At 36.8% G+C, this 21,521-nt stretch overlaps 1 protein-coding gene across 1 annotated transcript; it reads right to left on the reverse strand.

The window, feature by feature from the left end:
- Nucleotides 1-2,575: 2,575 nt before the first annotated feature.
- LOC131857456 (uncharacterized) lies at nt 2,576-3,067 on the reverse strand. Its single transcript, XM_059210062.1, has one exon. The coding sequence runs from the start codon at nt 3,065-3,067 to the stop codon at nt 2,576-2,578; it is 492 nt and encodes a 163-aa protein (XP_059066045.1).
- Between the last annotated feature and the right edge of the window lie 18,454 nt (nt 3,068-21,521).

The raw sequence follows: 21,521 nt of genomic DNA on the forward strand, positions 1-21,521 counted from the left end.
ACCTTAATCAAAGGATAAAATATAACACAAATTAAAATCAAATGAAATTTACCTCTTTCTTTAGGAAACTCCATTTGCAAAATATTTGGAAATATAATTTTGAAAGATAATAAAAGATCTAAGATAGAAACTCTCTTTTCTCAATATTCCTATCACTTATAAGAAGGTGAATCTAACTCATTTTCATCAAACTCGTAACTTGTAATTATAATAAAAAAGATAATAGGAGTATTCATATAAATACATTGATCGAAGTCATAGCTATCTTGGTCCTCTCGGATGTTATCTCCCTTTGTCTCATCCCCATCCATAATGCATGAAAATAAAAAGAAAATGATAAAAAACAAACAAACAAAATGATACTCTCCCTCTATTGCTTTTTATATTAAAAGTAGCCAGAACAAGGGGGCTGACCCAGATACAGTCACATTAACAACAGATGAGCAACTGTTAGCAGAGAAAAAACAAAATCACAGCCTCCTAAAACTTTCCTCTATCAAAAATTTTAAAATTTCTACCCATATTAATAGAGTTTAAAAGAGTCATAGGAAACAATAAAATATGCCACACAGGGCTAAAGATAAACAAGTCCAAGATTATCGAGCAAGCAGTACAACCATAACTATAACCAGTATGGCCATTCAAAAACTCAAAAAACCACCAAGTAGCTGATCTACTTCCTTTTGACATGACTCATCTTGGGTAGGAGCCTCCTAGCCCATTCCTTAGTGAGAAATTTGAAGAGGTCTTTGTAGTCCTCTTCCTCTTTCTTTTTACCTTTCTGGGTATTTTCTTGCAAAAGACACAGAGTGGTCGTAGAACTGTGCATGACATTTAGCATGAATCTGGTGACCTCCTGCAGTCTTTTTTTGGCAACATTTGCTCTGCTGGCAATTTCCTACACTTGTTCATTCAACACGTCCACTATATTCACTAGATCCAGCAGCTTGTCATCTGCTTCCTCCTTGATGCTGCTAGCTTCCTCAATAACCACCATTTTCTCAAACCTGAGGGTAGGGGAAGGGGAATTGGCCCGAGACTTGGGATCATCATCTGGGATCCCAGGGTTTTTAGGGCTCTTGGAGACATGCGTAGAGATATCAAAATGGGGGGCTGAGGTAGAGTGAGACAGGGCCACATTATCAGAGGGGTTGGTATTCCCTGTATCATGGGATAAGGAGGGGTCCTTAAAGGATTTCTCTTTTTCACATGGGGCTTGGACATCGGTCTCACAGAGCGACGGGGAGTGTTGGCTTCATCAGTGATCTCCACATCAAAGTCAATTTTTTGGATTCTCACTTTCTTGGATTCAAAGGGTTTTGAATCCTCCGAGTGGCAAGCATGCTTCTTGAATTTATTGTTGGAGGAGCCAGGCTCAAGAAGGAGAGTAGGCTTTTTTTTAGGGTTTGTAGCAGTCTTGGGTAGGGACTGGTTTTTCAGCACATTTTGAACCAAAATCATGCGGGGAGGGAAAAGGGCAAAATGGAAGTTATACAAGAGAAGGATATGGCCTTTGTGGAGAATTGTATAATCCTTGTTTTTCTTCTTATCCTCAGCAACATCACTCACATTAGCAGCCAAAGAATGCAATAGATAAAAAGGAATAGAAATAAGGTCCCTATTCCTAAGATGATTAAGAAAAGGGAGGTGGTAGTAATAGAAAACCCCATACCGCCCTTTGAGAGTGAAATATTTCATAATGATGTAGCACACCTCATCCCATGGTGATGGAAGCTCCTCGCAATTGAATCCTCCAGCTCGCTTCATAGGGTTCTCACCTTCGCGGAAAAATTGGTTCAAACTAGTGGTGTCCAAGATACGACTCTACTTTTTCCATTTTCGGCCTTCCATGGAAAGGCTCGTCGCCTAAGCTATAACCTCCTCATTCACTTCAAAAGAAATGCCACCCATAGTGACCCTTTTTTCCTCCCAGGAAGCCACAAATTGTTTAGACAGTCTCTCATCATTTCCTTTCATGCTCTCCATGAACTTATCAATACCTCCTTCCATGCACACAAACCAAATCGTCGGTCTAGCTTTGAAATCATCTATTTTATCTAGTTCAAGTCTCAGTCTGTCACCGCCCCCATTATCGTTTCCTCCATCTTAGTAGTAGTAATGAGAAGCATGCCAAGGAGAAAATAGAGTCTCTCAATAGCCAAAGAAGAGTCAAGAAGCAGACCCAACAAATTTCGATATAAACTAGTGTAATAATTGTCGTGATTATGACAAGTAGTGTTTGAGAAAATCTCCCAAGGTCAAGATCTATTCCGCTCATGCTAACCATCAATCCACCCAATGTAGCTTAGCCGAGACAAATTGTTGCCTTCATCACTTCCAATACCATTAGTCTGGATGATTAAAAAAATATTGCCTTTTTCGATCGATACTCCACAAGTAGATTAAATTATTAATTAATCCACTTAAATCATTTTGGGAATGATGACTAGGCCATATGCCGCTACGTGGCATATCTGTCCCACCATTGGCGAGATCTGACTTCAAATCAAAATTTGGTAATTTATGATCCTCATCAGATAACAATTGATTAAAGGGAAAAGCGGAGGGAGGGGGATCAATATTGAGACTTAGTCTTTTCTTTCTCCAAGATCTCCTTGGTGATAACTGGCAGTGGTTCGGTGCTCCTACAACACTGTAAGCCCTCTTGCAGCATGTCGACAATAGCCATTGAGTCAGCAGCCGCATTTCCTTCTCTATAAATGTGGTGGATAGTGAAGTTGTCAAGATTAGCTAGAAGAATTCTAGTATCACTCAGAATCGCATCCACCTTCCAACCCGCTGCAGTTCTACCCTTCACAACCTCAATAATTATTTTTGAATCCCCTTCAATTTCAAGTTGTCTGATACCCATGGCAGTGGAAAACTTCATTCCCCATAAAATGGTCATTCCCTCAACTTGATTGACAGTATGATTCCTTAGGCTTCCTTCAAAGGAAGCAATAAAACCACCCTGATGATCTCGTATAACACCACCTCCCACTTTCCTGTTATTGTGAGCTGCCTCGACAAAGTTTAATTTGTGCCATGAGGAACTTGGGGCTTCCATTTGGTCCTTTTTTTGTTGATCTTTTTAGTGTTCTTAAACAACTTAAACTCTGAGGGAAGTTTCCAATTTTCAACAATTCTCCAATCAAATGGGTTAGGGGGGTTGGAGGGGGTTTTCCATCTAGTCACTAAGATATTGTCCATGATCATCTTGAAACAACTATCAAAAATATTATTCAGGGAGGTTTGAGCATCCCTGAATATTCTGTTATTTCTTTCATTCTAAACACTCCAACATATATGAGGAGGGATTTGCTTCCATAGTTGAATAACTAGGGGGTGATGGGAAGGTGACGACCAATCATTCATAAATTGGTATATGTCTTCATGGAACACCCATTGGAGGCCGCATTTATCAAGGGCAACGGTCCACAAGTGTCTAGCAAAGGGGCAGTGGATAAAGAGATGGTTAATAGATTCCTCCTCCGAATTATAGAGGATGCATCTATTCGGTAATTGGAAGCCCCTTCTTCTCAAGTTATCCTGAGTCAAAACTTTACCATGCATATGTCTTCCTCTATTGTTAAATCAAGCTCACACCCCACTTTACCAACCTTCTCTTCTTTCCAAGGCAATAAACCCTCATGTTGTATTTTAAAATAAACAAATTTAGCAATGATCTAACATGTGTAATTAAATAGAAACTTATCTTTAAAAATTAAAAAAATTAGAAACTTGGAAACTATCCACTCTTTATCTTTATCTTTTTTTTTTCTTTTTGTTCTTCCTAAGGAAATAAACCCTCACGTTGTATTTTAAAATAAACAAGTTTAGCAGTGATCTAACATGTGCAATTAAATAGAAACTTATTTTAAAGATCAAAAAATTAAAAACTTGAAAACTATCCATTCTTTACCTTTTTTTTTTCTTTTTTTTTTGACATAAGAAAGTGTTACACCTCGACGTAAAATTAACAATATAAAATAATTTAATAATTTAATTTTCTACTATTTTACTCAAATAATATAATATTGTAATTTAAATTATTAATATTTTTCACCGGTAGATGATCTTCTATTGCATTTTTGCGGTGTTTCCTCACAGTCAGCTGAAGGGATGATTATATATTAAATATTTACAATTGGTTTCTTTTTGTATTCCATTTATGGCAGCCCCTTTGTACTCAATGGGCTTTCTATGTAATGTGGGTGGGGGGTTTTTGAATATACCCTTGAGGCTTCTTGTAGTGAGTTGGTAGGCCTTAAGTTTTTTTGAGCAATACTGGAAGATTTTCTTACTGGCTCTTTCATTACAGTGCTCATTGAACTAGACACCATGTAAAAATTAAAATAATAATTAAATTTACTGGTAAATCCACTTTTATCGAATATATATAATTTTAAAGAAAGGAATAAATGTTTTTTCATTTTAAAATAATCAGAAGTATTTTTTAAATATGAATTTAAAAACTTAGTTTAGTTAAGTTGATTTTTAGGAAAGATATTTTTATCATATAAATAAGGAAAACTTGCAAATTATGCAACTTCTCTTCTAGTTAGGAGTAATATTAATAAGAAAAAACTTACATAATAAATAAGGAAAACTTGCAAATTATGAAACTTCTCTTCTAATTAAGAATAATGCTAATAAGGAAAACTTGCAATTTTCATAAAATAAATACTTGAAAATTAACTGGACTTAGTATAAATTGATTAGTTAGTAAGGAAAACTTACAATCTTTATGAAATTGCAAGTTTTTTTAATTATTATTTTTAATTTTATACTATATTTTGGTTAGTAATTTTTTTTAATATGATAAACTAAATCTAAAAATAAAATTTGAATTTAAATAATATAGGTAATGTTTTTTTTTAATTCTTTCCATTTTAAAATTATAAAGTCTAATTTTTTAATTTTTAAATAAATATTCAATTGAAAAAGTATTATAAATTTTATTCAATTATTTTTTAAAATTTTATATTATATTTTGATTATTAATATTGAAAAACCTATGTTAAAGCAAAATTTGAATTTAAATAAAATAATTTAAATAATATAGATAATGCTTGTTTTTAATTGACAAATTGGTTGACGAACAAATGCACTTGCAAATTACGTAGCTTCTCTTCTACTTAACAGTAATATTAATAAAGAAAACTTAGATTATAAATAAGGAAAACTTGCAAATTATGAAACTTCTTTTCCAATTAAGAATAATGCTAATAAGGAAAACTTGCAATTTTCATAAAATAAATATTTGCAAATTAACTGGACTTAGAATAAATTTATAAGTTAGTAAGGAAAACTTACAATCTTTATGAAATTGCAAGTTTTTTTTAATTATTATTTTTAATTTTATATTATATTTTGGTTAGAATTTTTTTAATATGATAATATTGTAAAACCAATTTAAAGCAAAATTTGAATTTAAATAATATAGGTTATGCTTTTTTAAAAAAAAAATCTTTCTATTTTAAAATTATTAAAACTGATTTTAAAATTTTAAAATAAATATTCCATTTAAAAAGTATTTAAAGTTTTTTTTCAATTATTTTTAAAAAATTTATATTATATTTTGATTATTAATATTCTAAAACCTATTTTAAAGAAAAAATTGAATTGAAATAATATAGATAATGCTTTTTTTAATTGACAAATTGGTTGATGATCAAATGCATGTCAACTTAAATGCCTTTCATTTTTATTGATGGAGAATCTTACATATGTCTGTGAGCCTAACACGCCTCTCAGCGTAATAAAATATTTACTTGATAATTAAAAATAGCTAGAAAAAGGAAAAGTAATACTCAACAAGTGACCAGTCCAAAGTCAAGGTGGTTTGAAACCAAATTATTTTGAATTTCTTCAATTAAGCACCACCATCATTTCTTGATGTTAATATCCTTCCACTCAAATCTCCTTTTTTGGAAGAATGGGAAAGATCCATAAGACAACATATCTTACCAAATCCTAACCTCAAAGCCCAACCTTGAACCTACATAGAAGGGGTCTCCATCACAACTCTATGAACTTCAAGAGCACTCCCCCTACATCTCACCTACACAACCTTAGTGGTGGTGTGATGCAAGAGCATCCATAAACTAGGAGCTATTCTCATCAAACCAAAAACATGTTTAATTTTAATTTTATAAGGTTTTGTTATTTAATGTTGTTGGAGAAATAAATTTCTAGAAAAAGATCAATATTTTAATAAATATTTGAGGCTATAGTTTTGGAGGCAAGTTAGGTGGTTCAAATTTGAATTTAGCATATTCTAGTTCAAACCTAAAATATACCTTTTGGGTCGTGATTTCTTGGGAGTTACCATTTCGGGATCACTCATCTTTCCCCTCTTAATGATATTTATTCAAAATGGATGAGAAGGTGTTATTGATTAGTTTCTAATTTGGGGGTCCTATTGAGTGGAGTGGGTGACCTAGTTGATGGATATTAGTAGCAGGTTTGGAGGTGGAGTTGGAAATGTATCCATTGTCATTTAATGCAACTTATAAATAGGAAATAAGCTTCCCTCATGTTTTAGGCATGATTTTTAGCTTGGGGTTACCAAACCACAGTGGGAGGCAACTCATGTGGAGTTTTAGCTACTTCAAACCCCATACTTTCATTTCCAGACTTAGAGATTTGAGGGTTCCTGAAGGTGAAGAAGCAAGCAAGGAAGGGGTAATCAGATTTTGGATAGTATTTTCTATTGTAGCTTCTTTTTGCAGGTGTTGATGACTTTGTAATCATATTTACATGCATTATATGTGAAGCCAATAGGCTCATATATTGTAATCAACGTATGTTTTTCTTTTAAATTTAGAATTATATGTTTTGTCTTGCATATTTGTAATTAAATTTTGTTTTGTGATTCATATTAATGGAGGTTTGAAGGGATAAAATACCTTTGCACCAGTGGTACTTAGGGCAGGTAATCTTGAGTGTGTGAACATACCACCAAAGAGAGGCAATTTGTACCAGGATTGTGAATTGTGGGTAGTGAGAAAAATACCTCTAGGAAGAACCCTAAGAGGTAGGGGTGGAGGTGGAAACCCAAATGATGTTTTCTATGGTGGTTATTTCAAATCCCTTAGAAGGCAAGTAGAGACATTCCAAGAAGATCTACACAGAGATATTGAGCAAAGAAGACAACCTAAGAGTGAAGATGAATCTTATGACACTTCTATTCAACCAAGTGGTGGACAAAATGTAGCAATAGCAGGTACAAATGACCCATTGTTGGTTGCAGTTTCAAAGATTGGAAAGAGACCCGAGATTGAAGTCCCAACATTTTTTAGAATTTAAATCCCAAAAAAACTCATGGAGTAGATAAATGAAATGGAAGAATACTTCAAATTTGACGAAGTTGAAGACTCGAATAAATATTTTCAAAGAAAAAGTTGAAAGGACATGCAAGAATTTTATGGAAAGAAATATAGTTAGAAAGAGGTAGGAGAGGAAAAGAAAAGATCACCAAGTGGTATAGGATGGTAGAGAGTATGAAAAGACAACTCATCCTAGTAGATTATGAATTTTATTTGTTATAGAAAATGCAAAGTGGAAAACAAAGAAGAAAACATGTGAAGGAGTACACTAAATAATTTCATAGTTTTAATTTGAACATGACATTATAGGGATGGTAAGGATAAGGAAGCATGATATATAAATTGATTAAGACCAAGTATTCAAGAAAAAAATGAGCTTGACCAAAATTTACACAATGGAAGATGCATATCAATTTGCATTAAAGTTGAAGAAAATTAGAATAAGAAATTTTAAAGCAAACAAATGGGAAGAGGTAGATCATATGGAGAGAAAAATAAAGATAAAGATCCTAGAATAATTAGAATAATGAGAACTCTAGTAGAAGCAAAAAAAAAAAAAAATGATGATTCTAACCATCCTTATGATCAAAATTTTAGAGGAAGCGGGAGATTTGGTAGAGGATCTAGAAGAAAAAATTACAAAATCACTTGTTTCAGATGTGGAGAAGAAGGACATGGAGCTTATAAGTGTCCAAAAAAGGAAATAAATAGAATACTAGAAGGAAATGATCGAATTGCACATGTTGATGGAGTTCTAAGTATTCACATTCAAAAGATGTAGAAAGTGGAGAAGAACTTGTTACAAGAAGAGCCGTGATGAATGAGGAAAAAGAATCAACTTAAAGGAAAATTTTATTTAAAATAGTATGCAAGTGTGAAGGTAAAGTATGCAATTTTATTATTGATGGTGGAAGTACAGATAATATTATTTCAGAAGAAATGGTAAATAAGATGCAAGTGGAAAGGAAAAAACACCCACATCCATATAAGATTACTTGGTTGAAACTTGATCGTAAAGTTTTAGTAAATGAACAATGTTTGGTTAAATTTAATATTGGAGATAATCATGATGAAGTTTTATGTGTTATATGTTTATGGATGTTTGTCACATTTTATTGGGAACACCATCACAGTTTGATAGGTGTGCAATACAATATGGGTATGCAAACACATATACCTCGACAAATGATGGAGTTTGTCACAAGTTGAAGCCCTTGAGTAAGAAAGAAGGAAAGATATGTAATAACAATGGAAATTGTTTGGTTAGTGAAGTTAAATAGTTAGTGAAAGAGGATGAGGATGAAGATAATGATTTACTAATACAAGTTGCATTCAAGATGAGTAGAGTGAACGTTTCAATGGAGAAAGAAGAGGTAAAATCTGATTTTGTGAGAATTTTGTTGAAGATGATTTACTTGATCAATATTGGCTTAGATGAGGATATTGTAGCAATGAATTCATTAGAAGATGAATATATAGTTGAAAGTGAGGAAGTAGATGATCAAACATAATTTGAATTGTTTGATGGTTTCATGTTTGATAAAGAGATTAGTGAAAATGAAGATCTTATGACTGATAATTTGTTGCACGATGGGAAAGATGAATCTCATGTTGTTTTTTCTAGAGTTTATTTAAATGTAAAGGAGAAAGATTTGGCATCTTAAAATTAACCTTTAGAAGACATGGAGAAAGGAGAACATAATGTTGCAACAAAGAAATATGATGAACAAATTGCTGCAGTAGCAGCGGAGAAAGAGGTAAGGTAATGCATGAATTTAATTATTTTTATGAAGGAGAGGAAATTGATGATTAACATTTTCTTGAATTTTGTAGTGCACATTGGTTGGAGTTGATTATGTGAAAAGAGGGAGAAAGAGAAGATGAATGAAAGATGGAAGAGACATCAAAATACAAAGAAACGTGGGGGAAAATATTCAAGCAGATAAGAAAGAGTAATGGATTTTGAATAGGTATAGGGTCTTCAACTATTCATGAGCTCCTCCCATGAAACATTTGAAATTACTTTGGGTGTATGAAATAGGAGAATCTTTGGTCTAGGAGCTATCCTCATCAAACCAAAAACATGTTTAATTTTACTTTCCTAAGGTTTTTTTGTTTAATGTTGTAGGGGGAATAAATTTGTAATAAAAGGACAATATTTTTTTAAATATTTGTGGCCATAGTTTTGGAGGAAAATTTGACTAGGTGGTTTAAATTCGAATTTAGCATATTCTAGTTCAAAACTAAAATATATCTTTTTGGGCATGATCTATTGGGAGTTAACATTTTGGGACCACTCATATTTTCCCTCTTAAATGATATAATCAAATTTTATGTCAATGTAGGTTTGAAAAGAGAGAATCTCTTGCATCATGATGTTACAACCATCATCAACAAATGGTACTTTACCTCTTTATTTTCCAAATAGGACATATATTCTTGTTGCTTGGGCAATCACCATCACCATGGGTTACTTCAAAACAACAATAGAAAATAAATAAATAAATTTCCAATTAAATTTGTTGTGCCCAGTTACCCAACTTGGATGATAAGGTAATCTATGAAAGTAGAATCCTCCACAAGAATATTAAATCTTGCAAACAACAAATATTTCTTAAATTTCATGACCACACTTGTCATAATATACAACTAAAAAGTATTTGACAATGTCTCATTGACGACTTTGGCAATCTAATCCAAACTAAAAAACTTTTTGATGTTATCTATTGTTAGGTTAAAACTCAAAGATCATTTTTTTTAGACCAAGATCATTATGCCTAGGAAACCAAGGGCTTTCCAAGAGGATCGTAGAGCAATTATTTGAGTTAAAAAATAAAAGAAGAAAAACTTATTGAATAATTGGATTATTGGGTGACATACCTGGAAGAATTAATGGCATATTTCGGTTTGCTTTCCTCCTCCTCCTCCAATGTTCCAATGACACTTGTACGGCTCCATCTCCTTGATCTTTTCAACTTTGGACGCCATCTCGTGTCATCCTTATCATAAGACTGCAATTTTTGTCATCCTTCGTCTCTTGCCTCTTTATGATTCACCTTCTAGTCTCGCCGACTTTCTCAGACTTGTTTGATTTTATGTAATATATATTTTTACTTTAATATTAATATATTTGTCTCTTGCCCTTGATTGATCAAAAAAATAATGGTACTAGTTGAATTTGTATATGTATTTATGTATGTTATTGATTTGTGAAAGTGATTCTTGGTATTTGGGATTTATGGAAACTATGATTGGTTTGTATTAGAAAGATGGCTCAAGTATTTTAAATGAAATAGAAAGACAATTTTATGAATTTTGAACTTGCATCTAATAAAAAGATGAATTTTTAGTTTTCTTGAGATATGATTTATATATTTTATTGATTTTTGAAAGAGATTTTTTGAATTAAGGATTTATGAAAATTATGATAAAGTTTTATTAGAGAAATGGTTTAAATATTTTTCAATTTTTTTTTTAGATAATGCCTAGTAAACTTATTAACGTGGTCGGCGATGCTAGCATGACATGCCCTCCGGCTCCACATGAAACACTTTTGACCTAGAGCTATTGTGGGAGTTACCCGAATACTCTAACAACTATGAACCGGTGAGGCCACAAATGGGGGACCTCATCCCCACACCTCACTTGTTCAAACCCGCGAGCACAACGACCCAACAAAAACACAAAGCCTATGAGCACAGTGGCCCAATAGGGATTTGAACCTTGGTGGCCTTCACCAACAAAGTGTTTTAACTGTGACACTACACATCCGAAGATAGTTTAAATATTTTCAATTATTAGAATGACAATTTTATGATTTTTCAATGTTATGAAGACCTCTACTTCTATCTTATTGTAGTGTCCTAAATTGTGCCCAATGAATTTATGACACTTATGTATGATGCCTAGTGCATTTATGAAGAATGTGTGTTCAAATGAATGTTATTTTAGCATCATGGTCTTGAAGGAAAAAGTGCCTTGAAATGCCTCGAAAGCCCCTTTGGGCCTACTTTTTGATGGACGAAAAAGCGACGCGGGGACGTCCGCACGTTGTGCCAACATCTCAAAAAGTTGGCTGAATCTCAAATCTGGCAGAGATTCAGACGTTGGCCAATGCATGTCCTTTGGCTCGCATTTTGCCGTAACGGATCTCTGTGCCCCTCTTAGGTTTAAGAACCCTTCCTTGCTCATTTTGAAGGGTTCCTAACTTGGGTTCTTGGCTCATAGCTTTCATTGTGTTCTCAATATCTTTCTGCTCTCTTTATGCTCTTGGGCATACACTCTACTAATATCAACCTACAATCATCTCATCGTGGCTTCTTACCAACAAAGAGATCAAGTGGGCTTTGTCACCCTCGCGATTCCAAATACGAGGGGTTTGGCTTCATGCTCATTCTCTCTCTTTTACCAATCTCATTTACATGCAATGAGTCATTTGCATTGTTGAATATCTATTTCCAATATTTTCCAATTTTCTAATTTACCGAGTTCCAATTTATTTTTCCAATCTATCTATCTGGTTGTTCGTGGCAGTGGAAACACCTAAATGGGGGTTTGACTGAGGCAGGTTCCTATACAACCCCAACAATTTTCTCCGTCTCAGTGTGTGCAGGTGAAGAAAAGGTTCCACATGTAGGAGACCATTTGTAGGTTCTTTTTTGGACTTTTTCCTGTTCGCAAGTCGTACGGACTACAACACACCATGATGGCGTCCATAACTCGAGAGCTCCCCAGTTGGTAGGTATAATTTGCTTTTAAAATTGCATTGTTCTGTAAATTCAATTTTATATATTCATTGTTTCTGCACTGTAATTCTATTACTTATCTCTTGTGTAGTGTACTTAGTTTAGTTGTTTGTTATTCCCTAGCTCATCTTAGCGCATGTTCGAAGAGGTAGCAGTGGATAGATTTTCCTTCTAAGATTTATCATCTTGGAGGGGGCGAATCTCCTCCCCTACATTTTGGTGAACCTGACGTGAATGCCTAACGTTAGATCTTTTCCTATTGGAGTTCAATGCCTTTGATAAGGCATTCTCAAAGGACAATTTCAATATGTTGGATGAAGTCTTGGATGACTTCCTTGAACCACCCTCTCTTAAAAGAGATGTAAAGGGTGAGTCATCCTCCACAACATCCTCATGCAAAAATGAAGGGTTTGTGAATGTCATTGTTGTCTTTGTGGCCTCACAAAGGCCTAAGAGACCTTACATCCATGTGATAGAGGCAAGTTCTTCTCCTAAGAGAGTTAAGACCATTGATGGAAAACCTTTCAAAGGAAAAGCTTCTAATTTATGCACCAGATTTATGCAATCCAAGCAACCATCCTATAATACTATTGCTCACACATATAACACTCGGAATAACAAACAAGTTCCTAAACCACCTCAAACTTCTCTACCTCCTTCTCAACCTGTCCTTCCTAAGTCACCTTTGTTGGCGAATAAGAGACCAAGTGATTATGATCTTATCGCGCAACTTAAGGTTACTCTGGCTAAGATCTCACTTTGGGATTTGCTTCAAACCGCCCCGATGTATCAAGGTATGCTACAGGAAGCTTTGCAAAAGATTTTTCTACCTTCCTTTGCGAAACCGATTGATGTGAATGTGTTGATGGAACATATTTGCGTGGATTCGTCGAATATTACCTCTTATCTGTATGAACTCCCACTTCCCAAAGTGAGGAATTTAGCAGATCCATTAATGATTATTGTTCATGTGAATGGCATTGGTATTAGACAAACGCTTATTGACACAGGTTCAGCACTGAATGTTTGTGGTTTAGACTTGTTACCAAAGATCAAGGTGGACCCAAATTCTTTGGTAGCCTCCTCCTTGTTCATTCGAGGTTTCAATAACAGTTGTCAGACCGTTGTAGCGATTGTCATACTATCCTTGAAAGTTGGACCGGTCAATATTCCTACCCTTGTGCACGTTATGCCAGGTTCTTTATCATACAATCTTATTTTAGGTAGACCATGGCTACATGCTTTGGGAATTGTTTTGTCTACACTTCATGGATCAGTGAAGTTCGTGGCTAATAATTAGGTTGTCACTTAAGGCTGATCTTAAGACTATGCAGTTATGTCAAATAGTTGCGGTCGGTCAGGCTTCTGTCACACTTTCATTTTAAAATTATGTACCCACTTTGTCTTCTTCAATTGCAACCTCTACTTCTATCTCATCCCCTTAAAAGGAAGAGTGTGAGAAGGAAGAAGTCGCTAAGGAAGTCATTAAAAAGGAGAGATCACCTAAGAAGAAGGATTCTTCAAAAGAAAAATCCCCAAAGGTAGATACTCCTAAGGTGGAAATGATGGAGTCTACACCTGTAAAACCTTCGCTGACTAAATCACTTTCAAAAGTAAATGCATGCTTGGATGACGATTGGGGTTCTTTTGACTTCACTGACTCTCATGTTGGTGAGTACAAAGTAGATCTCATCCACTTAAGTTTTCCTAAGATTTCATTCACCTCGGCTACGAAAGATGATTATGCGTCTATAAAGCTAGGTGATGCTTATCATGTTGATCACCTTTTCTATACGAAACAACCATCATTCAAAGAATTGCAAAACATCTATGGTCCTGGATACAAGTTGGTGTCTCATCTTGGGCATGATGGGAAGGGTTGTGGACCTAATGAACAAGGTATTTGGATTCCTCTGGAGCTCGAACCTCATCACCACAATACTGGACTAGGATACTATCACACTGGTCGAAAGGCGAAACCATGGTTAACAGTTAACTTGATTTCAGCTGATCCCCTTCCTTTAAAGTTTGTTCATCTAGAACTCATTGACGTTGGTGTATCACCTAATGAAATTCCCTTGGATCTTTTCCCTTCGAAAGAATCCTTGAAGGAATTTCTGGGTGCATATGATGGCTTTCCTCCTTATCATCATAAACGTCAATTTTCATATTGCTTGAATGCTCGGGCGTATTTTGGAGAATCCATTCCACGGGGGGCATCTCTATCTCACAATGGAGAACAAATGTCTATCCCTCATCCAAAAGACCGTAGTGCGCTCCTTAGTGGAGAAACTACTGATTTCATCATGAGTGATAAGGCTTCCAACAAAGTCATAAAGGTGGGACAATGCTTATCTTTCAAAGAATTCAAAGAATATTCCAATTTTCTACATCAATTCCCTGACATCTTCTCTTGGTCTTATAGGAGATTCTTGGCATCAAGGAGTCCATTGTGGTACACAGCACTGTGCTTAGTCTAAATGCTAAGCCAGTGAAGAAAAAGATTCAAAATATGAATCCTAAGGTGGCTTTATTAGTCAAGGTTGAGATAGAGAAGCTCCTAAAAGCTGGCTTTATCTGCCCCATCGACTATTCACCTTGGATCTCAAACATTGTCTTGGTAAGAAAACCTGATGGTCGTATCCGTATTTGCATTAATTTTCAAGACGTGAACAAAGCTTCCCTCAAGGATTACTTTCCTTTCCTGAATATCGATATGGCGGTGGATTCAACTGCAGGGTATGCTTTGCTCTCATTCATGGATGGCTTCTCTGGTTATAACTAGATTCGTATCAAACTAGAAGATCAATATAAAACCACCTTTACAACCCCTTGGGGAACCTTTTTCTATGTCGTCATGCTATTTGGGTTGACGAACATAGAAGCGACCTATTAACGAGCCATGACCTTGATATTCTATGATTTCATCCATAAGGTCTTAGAAGACTATGTCGATGACATCTTGGTAAAATCCTTAGCATGTTAAATGCACATTGAAAATCTTCGTCTGGTTTTTGAAAGACTTCGGTTGTATAAAATGAGACTAAATCCTCTTAAGTGTGTCTTCGATGTTGACGTTGGGAAGCTTCTAGGATTCATTGTCTCCCGCCGAGGAATCAAAATAGACACGGATAAGATAGATGCTATTGTGAATATGCCTCCACCTAAGAATATCTCTCAGCTTCATAGTCTGCAAGGAAAAATCCAGGCCATTCGTTGGTTCATGGGGCAATTGGCTGATCATACCCTTCCTTTCACGCAATTTTTAAAGAAAGCGACCCACATCAAATGGAATGTGGAATTTCAAAACACATTTGATTCCATCAAGGATTACCTATCTAATCCTCCTATCCTAATGTCGGCTATGTATGATAAACTTTTCTTCCTATATATTTCAGCCTCATCTCACACTTTAGCGGCATTATTAGCCCAACGGGATGATGAAGATTGGGAAAGAGTAGTCTATTACATTAGCTGCACTTTGATAGAATATAAAACTTGATATTCTTATATGGAAAGATAGTGCTTAGCTCTTGTCTTCGCGACTCAAAAGCTGAGACAATATATCCTCCATGCAAAAATGCGGGTCATTGCTAAAAATGATATCCTTAAGAACCTCTTTGCAAAGTCTGATCTCTCAGGAAGGTTGGTCAAGTGGGTGATGTTTCTCTCTGAGTTTGACCTGCACTTCATAACTCAGAAGTCAATCAAAGGGCAAGTCATTGCCGATCAGTTGGTCGATGCTCCCTCAACCAAGTCTTGTCCCACTTTAGACCTCTTCCCCGATGAGGATGTTCTGATCATTGACCAGGACTCCATATGGGACATGTATTTTGACAGTTTGAGGTGTCAAAATGGCTTAGGCGTAGGTGTGGTTTTTATCTCACTCAAAGGAAATCCAATTCCTCTTTCTTCCTCTTTCTTTTCATTTAGAATTTCATTGTACCAATAACATCGCTGAGTACAAGACCCTAATTGCGAGACTCCATGTCATGATTATCATGGGAGTAAAGAAAATCCACATCCATGGAGATTTTGAACTTATTGTAAACCAAGTGACAGGTATCTATCGTGTTAAGTAGTTGAAGTCGTCTCAGTATAAGGATTTAGTAGTGACCATACTGAAGCAATTCGCTACTTGCATGATTGATAACATCTCAAGGAGGGAAAATCATCATTCGAATGCAATGGCAAGCACTACTTTCCTTGTAGACCCTGACTTTGGTCAAGACGAATACCACTTTGTGGTACAAGTCCTCTGCTCTCCAGCCATATCTGATCAAACTCAATTCAATAACCTTATGTGCGCCCATGTTGACTCGAGAGAATCATTCACACACATTTATAATTATTTAAAAAATAGAATTTTTCCTGATGATGCCAACAAAAGTTCGCGTTTTTGGATTCGGAAGTTAGCCAACCATTATATTCTCCTATCTAACGTGCTTTATAGGAGATCATACAATGGTCTTCTTTTGCAGTGTTTAACAAAAGCTGAGATTCCCCTTACCCTTCAAGAATCCCATTTAGGCTCTGGAGGTGGGAATTTTCGAGGAAAGTCTTTGGTACACAAACTGATTCACATGGGATACTATTGGAAAATGATGGAACAAGATTCTTTTGTTTTTGTCAGAAAGTGTCCTTAATGTCAACAACATAGCAACCTGATTTGAGCCCCTGCGCAGGAGCTCCGCATTCAAGTCTCTCCATGGCTTTTCCAAACTTGGGGATTAGACATCATTGGAAAGATATCTCCCCCTTCATCTAAAGGTCACATCTTCATTATTACTGCTATAGATTACTTTACGAAGTGGGTCGAGGCATTCCCATTAAAATCGACCACCACTTATGTCATTTGTGGCTTCATCATGGATAACATCATTTCTCAATTTGGATTGCCTGCTACTCTTGTTTTTAACAATGTTACGCCTTTTAAGAACAAGGAGGTTAAGCAGTTTCTTCAAAAATTTTACATTCAGCACCGTTTTTCTACACCTTACTACCCACAATCTAATGGTCAAGCAGAAGCATCTAACAAAACCATTGAACAAATATTACACAAGACCGTCAATAAACATGGTAAAGATTGGCATTTGCAGTTAATCTATGCGTTATGGGCCGATCGCACAAGTGTTCGTACGGCTACCAGAATGACGCCCTACAACCTCGTGTATTGTGTCGATGCTCTTATGCCTCTTGAATTGGAGATTCCCTCTTTGCGGGTCTCCTTAAAGGGGGTTATCAATGATGATTCCTATCACACTCTTCATCTAAATCAACATGAATTGTTGGATGAGTTCTTCTTAATGGACCTTCAACATCTTCAAGCTTGTCAAAAGTCTCTATCCAAACAATATAACCAAAGTGCGCTACCTCAGACCTTTAAGAAAGGTGACCTAGTTCTTTATGAGAACCAGAGAAATGTTAATGCATCGCTTGACCAAAAAGGGAAATTTAGCCCGAATTGGTCAGGTCCATACATCGTCACTTCTGTTTATGTTTCTTGTGCCTATGTTCTATCCTCCATGGATGGTACTCCTCTTAAAGAGCTAATCAATGTCGCACACCTACATAGATACTATGCGTAATATGTGTCTCGCCCCTGATACCTTGATGCCTATGGGGTGAGGGACCACATTTGAGCACATATCCTTCATCGACATGACATCCTTTTTTTGTGTTATGAAGTGACTATGAATTGTTACATCCACGTGTGTGTGTGTGTGTGCATGTACGTGTCGCATATATATAGATCATAAGATTTAATCATGCATACAAACATACGTAAATTAAATCATGATAAGCATGTAACATAACAACATCATCCATCAATGAAAACACAAGATAGAACCACAATATCAAATCTCATATATATATATGTGTGTGTGTGTGTGTGTGTGTGTGTGTGTGTGTGTGTGTGTGTGTGTGTGTGTGTGTGTGAATGTATCATATCAAAGTACAAGTATCTCATCACTACAAAAACATGCGATGTTGTCATATGTGTCTCTAATATACATGAACATCCATGTATATATACCAAAAAAAATGTTCTACATGAAATACATAAAAAATATGTCATCACTGATCTTACGGCCATGTCCCTGAGGTCGATGGCGCTGGAGGATCCTGATCATGGCGTGGAGGTTGTCTAACTGAGGCTGATTATGATCTCATAGCAGTAGTACTTCACGATCGCAGGACCCTCATCTCTCTTCATATCTCATCCATAGTCTCTCGTTGTGTCATCAGATCCTCTTAGGCTGCCATCTCTCGCTGGCACGATGCCTTGAGGTCAGCCATCAACTGGTGCACTTGGGACTAGTCTAAGTGACCTTTGGCGTCTTGTTGTGTAGCATCCACCTATCATCGGAGGTCATCGACCTAGCTCTACAGAGTGTCACGTAACCTCTCGACACTCTCAGCTCACATCCTCACTTGGTCTCTCTCTACGAGCATAATGTGGACCTCCTACAAGGCCTGATCCCACCACCCATCATAGTGGCTAGCTACACTGCATCCTGCACCAGCTCCGCATGACCCTCCTTGTATGTTGTCTATAGTCGTGCTATAGGATCAAACAATTGCATGTGCCTCCCTGTTGGTTGGAGGGGATGGTAAGCATCTAGTACTGGACCCCAGATTTGAACATCAGGGACAATCTCTACAAGCACTTGGTGGATAAAGCTCAACCACTCCGCTATGCCCTCTGCAAGAACAAAATATTTCACATCAGTATCCATCATATCCAAAAATTTCTAAATCTATACATATGTAAAGAAAAGACTAAAATGCATCAACTAAAATCACAAGTGCCTACCAGGATCACCCCTCTGCTAGTTTGGATCCCGCGGAGGCACCCTGCTGGAGGATCCCTCCACAATCGTTGTTGCTACTGCTAGTCACGCCCATGGCATGACTAGTGTTGCAGCTAGTGATGCTGGAAGAGCCCTTGTAGCTAGTGCAGCTTGGTTTGGACTCGAGCTCCTCTTCCATCATCTTTGTTGTGGCCTCTCACCCTCATTGCTTGAGGAGTACTGGTCGTCCCTATCTTCCCCTAGAGCTTCAACGTCTCCTCCCTAAGCATCTAGTAGGAAGATCGATGTCAGACCTACCCTACCCCACCAGCTTGTGAACCCTGGTGTGACTCTGACATCGTCTATATCCAGCTATGGTGTGATGTCATCATCGTTGCTACCCTGCGAACTATCCCATACATCTTCGAGGGTGGGGCAGGTCAAGTCCTGTGATCGCAACACACTCCTAACCGATCATGCGTATGTAGGAGCTGCAAGTGGAATAGTTTGTACCTGCTAGAAATGCCACATGCATCGCCGCCAGTAGTACGACATCACAATATGGTTCTAGAGATTGAGTAGAAAGTGAGCTCTCTACAACTAGGGCAGTTGTGTGCGATATGTGGTCCAGACCCCCATGTACCAGTAGGGCTACCAACTCACATCTCTAATCCCTAGCTAGTCGACTATGATCCTCTAGTATGTAAGGTCTCCCATCTGCCATCTTCTTCATCATACTGGATATGCATGTGCCCACGACATGTCCAAGGACATCAGTATTGGAAATCCTACTAGTTGCATGCAAGTGACGTGCTTGAAGGCCCAGACCTATAGGAGTGTGCACACTGTGAGTCTGTGGTACTCATGGTGCACGTATCGGGACAACTCGTAATATAAATGGGCTATCATGTTGCGACACCATGCATAAATTGTATGTCTCTCCTCCATCTCTCGGATCAATGGCATAAAACCTGATGTCAACTCTGAGCCACGATCGTCTATTAGTACTCGTCGTGCATACCAGGGGAATTGACACTCCTCCCTGGCCCAATGCTTGAAGGTACACATGTCATGTGGCGTTTATCCTCCGCTTTAGGGCCCACTCCTATTGTCTACCCAGCTTCGCAATAGAAAGAATCGCTAGTGACACTTGCTCCCCTCAGATAGGAATTCATAGGATGTCATAGTCATCGATTAGTGTCACCATCATCTCTCCTATGGGTAAGTGAAAGGACATCATGTTTGCATCCCACCTCTCCATCAATGCCTGTAGCATGGGGGCATGGAACTAGAACTCCAACAACATATAAGTCCACCATAATTCGACCCTGCGAAGGAGTCATCTGTCGATAGCTGATAGCTCATCTGTCCGACTACGTAGTGTTTACAATAGATACCCTGACATGTGCTCCCGCATCTTAAGTAGTGTCTACACAAACAAATTTTGCATTAGTTCTAGTTCCTCTTTGTCGGCAGACACCTGTACACCCAGAAGATGTAATCATGTCTTTTGGATGTTACCGTCCTTTAGGATGACAACACGTCATTCGAACAAATGCACCTGTCTATGATGAAGGCATGCAGACCGGATGGCAGCATGTCCCTAGGACGCCTGTGCAGCCATCTGACGAAAATACTCTTAAAAAGTGCTAAAATTACAAAGCTAAAGATGTTTTGAATCGTACCTGGTCGGGCTCCCTGCACTGCTCAATCACGATCTGCAACTCTTCGATCCTACTAGACCTAAGCATTCATCTACGTGGCATTTTTGCTCAAAATATATGTAAATCTCAGCTCGAACGCCCATAGTGAATAGTAACAATGACCCTTCTTGGGGACCACTTTCGAGTATATAGCCTTATTTTTGGACAATTTTGGGTCATTCTCCTTCATATTTTCTCCCACCTCGCTGGGGGAAAAACATGAGGGGGCATATAATCGCCTTCATCTGATTTTTCTCTTATCTCCATACTAACTCTCCTTAGGCATTCTTCTCGCCGAAGTAGCTTCCTCTATTTTTCATGCTAACAATTTTTCCACTCTTGCAGTATGGAATTTGTCATATCAAAAACTGGATTTCCTCATGGATACTTGGGGGCATTTCTCGTGATCATTGACTCGACCTTTATGGCTTCTACAGTATCATTTTTGGCTAAGTATGCATTGGATCTACTACACTTATTGCACTGCATGAGTCTAATGAACATATCTTTCCAAACTACATTAGTGTGACTGATCCCTACAGCCGATTAGTCTACTAATATGGGGGAAAATGTAGTGTCCTAAATTACGCTTGATGCATTTATGATGAATCCATGATCAAAGGGGGTATGCATAGGATCATGTTGTGCCAAAACAGGCCCTTAAGTGGCAATGAAATTTTAGAAAATCAAAGTTATGCAACTTGACATGAAAATTTGAATAAGTTGTGAAGATTATTTTTAAAATATGTAAGAAGAGAATATATAGAAAATTGAATGTAGTTTCTAAGCTACTAGTTGTTTTTTGGGGAAAAAAAATCCTATTTGATGAAAATTTCAACTTTCAATGCAGTGGTACTAAAATTTCAATAAAAAGATAAGAAGTAGGCGTATGTCTGACCACCCTAATCACAATCAAATCATAATATTTTTTATAAGATTTATAATATA

The sequence above is a fragment of the Cryptomeria japonica genome, chromosome 1 (genome assembly GCF_030272615.1).
Source record: "Cryptomeria japonica chromosome 1, Sugi_1.0, whole genome shotgun sequence".
In the NCBI taxonomy this organism is placed as follows: Eukaryota; Viridiplantae; Streptophyta; class Pinopsida; order Cupressales; family Cupressaceae; genus Cryptomeria; species Cryptomeria japonica.